The sequence below is a fragment of the Neltuma alba genome, unplaced genomic scaffold (assembly GCF_004799145.2).
Source record: "Neltuma alba isolate B1F8T4 unplaced genomic scaffold, ASM479914v2 tig00011870_pilon, whole genome shotgun sequence".
NCBI lineage: Eukaryota > Viridiplantae > Streptophyta > Magnoliopsida > Fabales > Fabaceae > Neltuma > Neltuma alba.
This window is the reverse complement of record NW_021636473.1, coordinates 166,401-169,979: the sequence shown is the minus strand read 5'-3', so window position 1 is coordinate 169,979 and position 3,579 is coordinate 166,401. Positions and strand designations below refer to the sequence as shown.

At 35.6% G+C, this 3,579-nt stretch overlaps 1 protein-coding gene across 1 annotated transcript; it reads right to left on the bottom strand.

Moving 5' to 3' along the window:
* LOC114718791 (probable protein phosphatase 2C 13) lies at positions 1-2,333 on the bottom strand. The gene is made up of 3 exons (XM_028904227.1): positions 1,936-2,333; positions 380-1,333; positions 1-265 (listed from the first exon to the last, which is right to left on the bottom strand). Exons 1-3 carry the CDS (start codon positions 2,137-2,139, stop codon positions 182-184), a joined length of 1,242 nt encoding a protein of 413 aa, XP_028760060.1. The 5' UTR covers positions 2,140-2,333; the 3' UTR covers positions 1-181.
* Between the last annotated feature and the right edge of the window lie 1,246 nt (positions 2,334-3,579).

Here is a 3,579-nt window from a genome sequence, read left to right as displayed (position 1 = left end):
TTTAAAAACAATCTCATCCCACTCAGCTTTATAAGTATTCGTAAGACAAAAAGTATGAATCTTTCCTCTTATTCACAGAAGCAACAATGAAGAATCAAATCCACATAGCAGAGGCCAATCAACTAAACCTAGCTACAATTGCCTCCATGTATACCAAGATAACCCAGAAAATACCTCCTAATTAAATGGTTCTAAACCGATCACAGTCGTCATCTATCCTTGCAAAACTGCTGGCTGCTTTTTCTCTAGCCCCCTCTGAAACAGCCTCAAAACAGATATCCATCTTCCAACCAAAAAATTATATGTAAAACCGGGAGAATAGTATTTACATTCAATTGCCCTCCAGTAAGCTCTTCAATCTGTTACGAGCTTCTTCAGAAAGAGAACAAGCTCTGAATCTTCGCCTCTGGGGTGGAAATGATTCAACTATGCTTCCAACGGAAGACAAACATATAACAATCACAGTGAGATTATCTGATGTCCTCAAGTGCAGTGCTTCCTTGACTAGATCTCTAGCACATTGCTGTGGATCATCATGTCTTCTTAACCCGCGGCGAACAAAACTAACCGCATACTGACTTGACATCACATCCCAAATCCCATCACACCCAATGATCAAAAACTCATCATCCTCAGTCAATGAAACCTGTAGAACATCTGGATCAGCAATAAGAGGTGAAGTAGAACCAAGTGGCAATTTTAAACCCCAATCCCCAAGGGCTCGGGTCACAGACAGATCACCATTGAGATAGCCATCATCATCAATGGAGCCACCTAACTCTTCCACCCTTCTCTTTTCTGGTAAATAACTTGCTCTATGATCTTGAGACAAGTCAACAGCCACTCCTTTTCTGCAAAGAACTGCCCGACAATCCCCAGCATTTGCAACCAGTAAATGACTTCCAAGTATAAGCGCGGTCAATGCTGTTGTCCCACAGGAATTCCTAACAGTTGCTTCATTAGCCAAGGCAAGATCTGCAAGTAAGAAAGCTTTCCGATGGGAATCCTCCAATTTCTTCAGAAATAATGTATTACCATCATATGACAGCAGCAGATTAGCATCTTCAAAAAATAGTCTCATAGCATTCCTCTTAACAAAATCGGCCGCATCAGGTCCTCCATGGCCGTCAAAAACTGCATAAAATGCACACGGTATTGGAGACTTGAACACAAGTCCAAGATGGGAAGCGAGATCATCTATTTGAATGTGTTCATCTTCCATATATCGCCGTCGTCCAATATCAGAATGGCTACCAGATCGGACGTTTGGGATGAACTTAGATGAAGAGATCTCTATAACGGAATCATTAATTATCTCAGGACAACTCTCAGCCTACAATAAATTTGAGAAGGTAAGATGATGTATAAGATCAGTGGAGAAAGAATAGATAAGAAGTAAATTAGCACAATGACTTTAAACAAAATCCTGTAAATTAGACAAATATAACGAGGCAAACGGCAAGACCAAAGGCCCGCCCGCTAAGTTCCGATTAATACGAAGGCCTGCCAGCAAGAAGCGATTGGAACTTCAACCCACACTGGCCAGCCATTTCAAGCTGTTCCAACAAATTTCTTCTAACCTTTATTTTCTTTTTCTGGCCGGAGGGGTGAGGATCTTTAACTGTATGCTATAATTCTAAGCTAGAACTACAAACACTAAATTACAAACTCCAGTTGCCAAACCATACAGCATCTAGAATCCTAACAAACAATAGGGGGCATCAGATCTTCCCCATATCTATCAAGAAACTCATAGCGTAGAATTCAAAATTAATATTAAGCTAAGACAAATACTAAGATACCTCCGGACTTATTGATACAAAACCTAAAATAAATTTCGGTAATTTCCCCAGAAATCAACTGGTTAAGAATCGAAAATCAAACAACAAACTAAAAGCTAAAAAGAAAACAACAAATCCACAAAAAGAAACATACCGTTTCGAAGCGGCGCGTTTCAGTAGAAATTGATTCAGAAGAAACCCGAACTTGGCCAAAGATCGGAACAGAAGAAGATCTCGGCGAAACCTCCACCTTGACGTTGTGCTCTTGTGCTACGCGAAGATGATACTCCACATCTAACACGGGAATGCTTTGCTGACAGACAATTTCTTTGGTCACCATCTTCTCGCTCACAATCATCTTGAAAAGCCGTTGTGTAAAATTCTCCGAGCTAATCTCTCTCGAAAACAGCAGCACAGAAAGGGGAAAACTAGATTTTGGAATTCAAGAATCTTATCGTCCAAAATTGGGGTGACAATCCGATATCGATCCGACAAAATCAACGATAACAGTAAGCGAATTAGGGTTCTCTTCTCCGCGGCTCTCTTTCTCTCTCTATATGGCTCAAACTCCTATGAACCTTACGAAAAGCGTTATATGCTATATATATAGGCTGACTTCGACGCGCTTATTGAATGGGTAAGGGACTCACTGTGTTAACGAAATGCCAAAAATACCCTTGAAATATAAAAATATCTCAAGACTTTCCTCTTTACCCAACCATAAAGCTCCAGAATATTGTTCATTAGTGCTTTTTATTCGTATTATTAATTATTTTATTTTTCTGTTAATATTATTTTGTAATTTACATCGTAAATATAGTTTTGTGACAAGGCTCGTGACGCAGCGTTATCGTATGCAGGCAGAATCCGAGTAGGAATCAGTCACCTTTTCCTTGAAGGAGTAGGATTGTTGAGTTTGCGTATTATTCAAGTAATTATTATGAAAATATTTCTTTCCTTTTTTAAAGCACAAATATTTAACTTTAATATAATAACTGTAGATAAAATATTAAAATGGCGCTTTTTATATCAATTGTTATCCACTCGTATGCTTGTGATTGAGGGAAGTGCGCCTAGGAGGAGTTGGTGATGCTTGTCTATGCGATAAAGAGGAACCTTTTTCAGCTTTTTATGTTTATCTACATTATGTTATATTTTGCTTTCTTATATGCCTATTATAAATTTTAAATAACTAATTCATAAAAATAAATAATTAGTTAAAAATAATAAATATCTTAAAACATAGTTTCATTTTCAAATATGCTTTTATAATAAATAAAAAAAAGGATACAAGAGAATGTAAAGAAAAATATGATAAGATAGTATGACAAAAAAGAAAATAAATAATTAATGACAAAATTAAAAAATGTATTGAATATTTAGACAAATTCTAAATTAAAACTTATAAAATGAATCACATCGTCCTTGAGATTTGAAGTTTCTAAATAGCACAGGAGGAAGTAATTATTAGGGAGAATGACAAAAAAGAAAACTGAAAATTACTAAATCTCAAAACATGTTTGATAAAAACACTTTATTTGGTGTTAATATTGAATTTGCAAATGACAAAAAAATTTTGTTGGCATTTTTTATTTGGTATTTACAAATTTTCAACTTCTTTTTTTGTTATTTTTCTTAATTATTATCACATGTTTATTTACCGCTTTTACCAAAAAGAAAAACTAAAGCATGAATGATGTTTAATATCTTGAATTTATCTATTTGTTTTTTTAATCAGTATATCTAATATGTTCTTATTATATGAGAAGAGCTTAATTCACTGGCCCAAAAAAAAAAA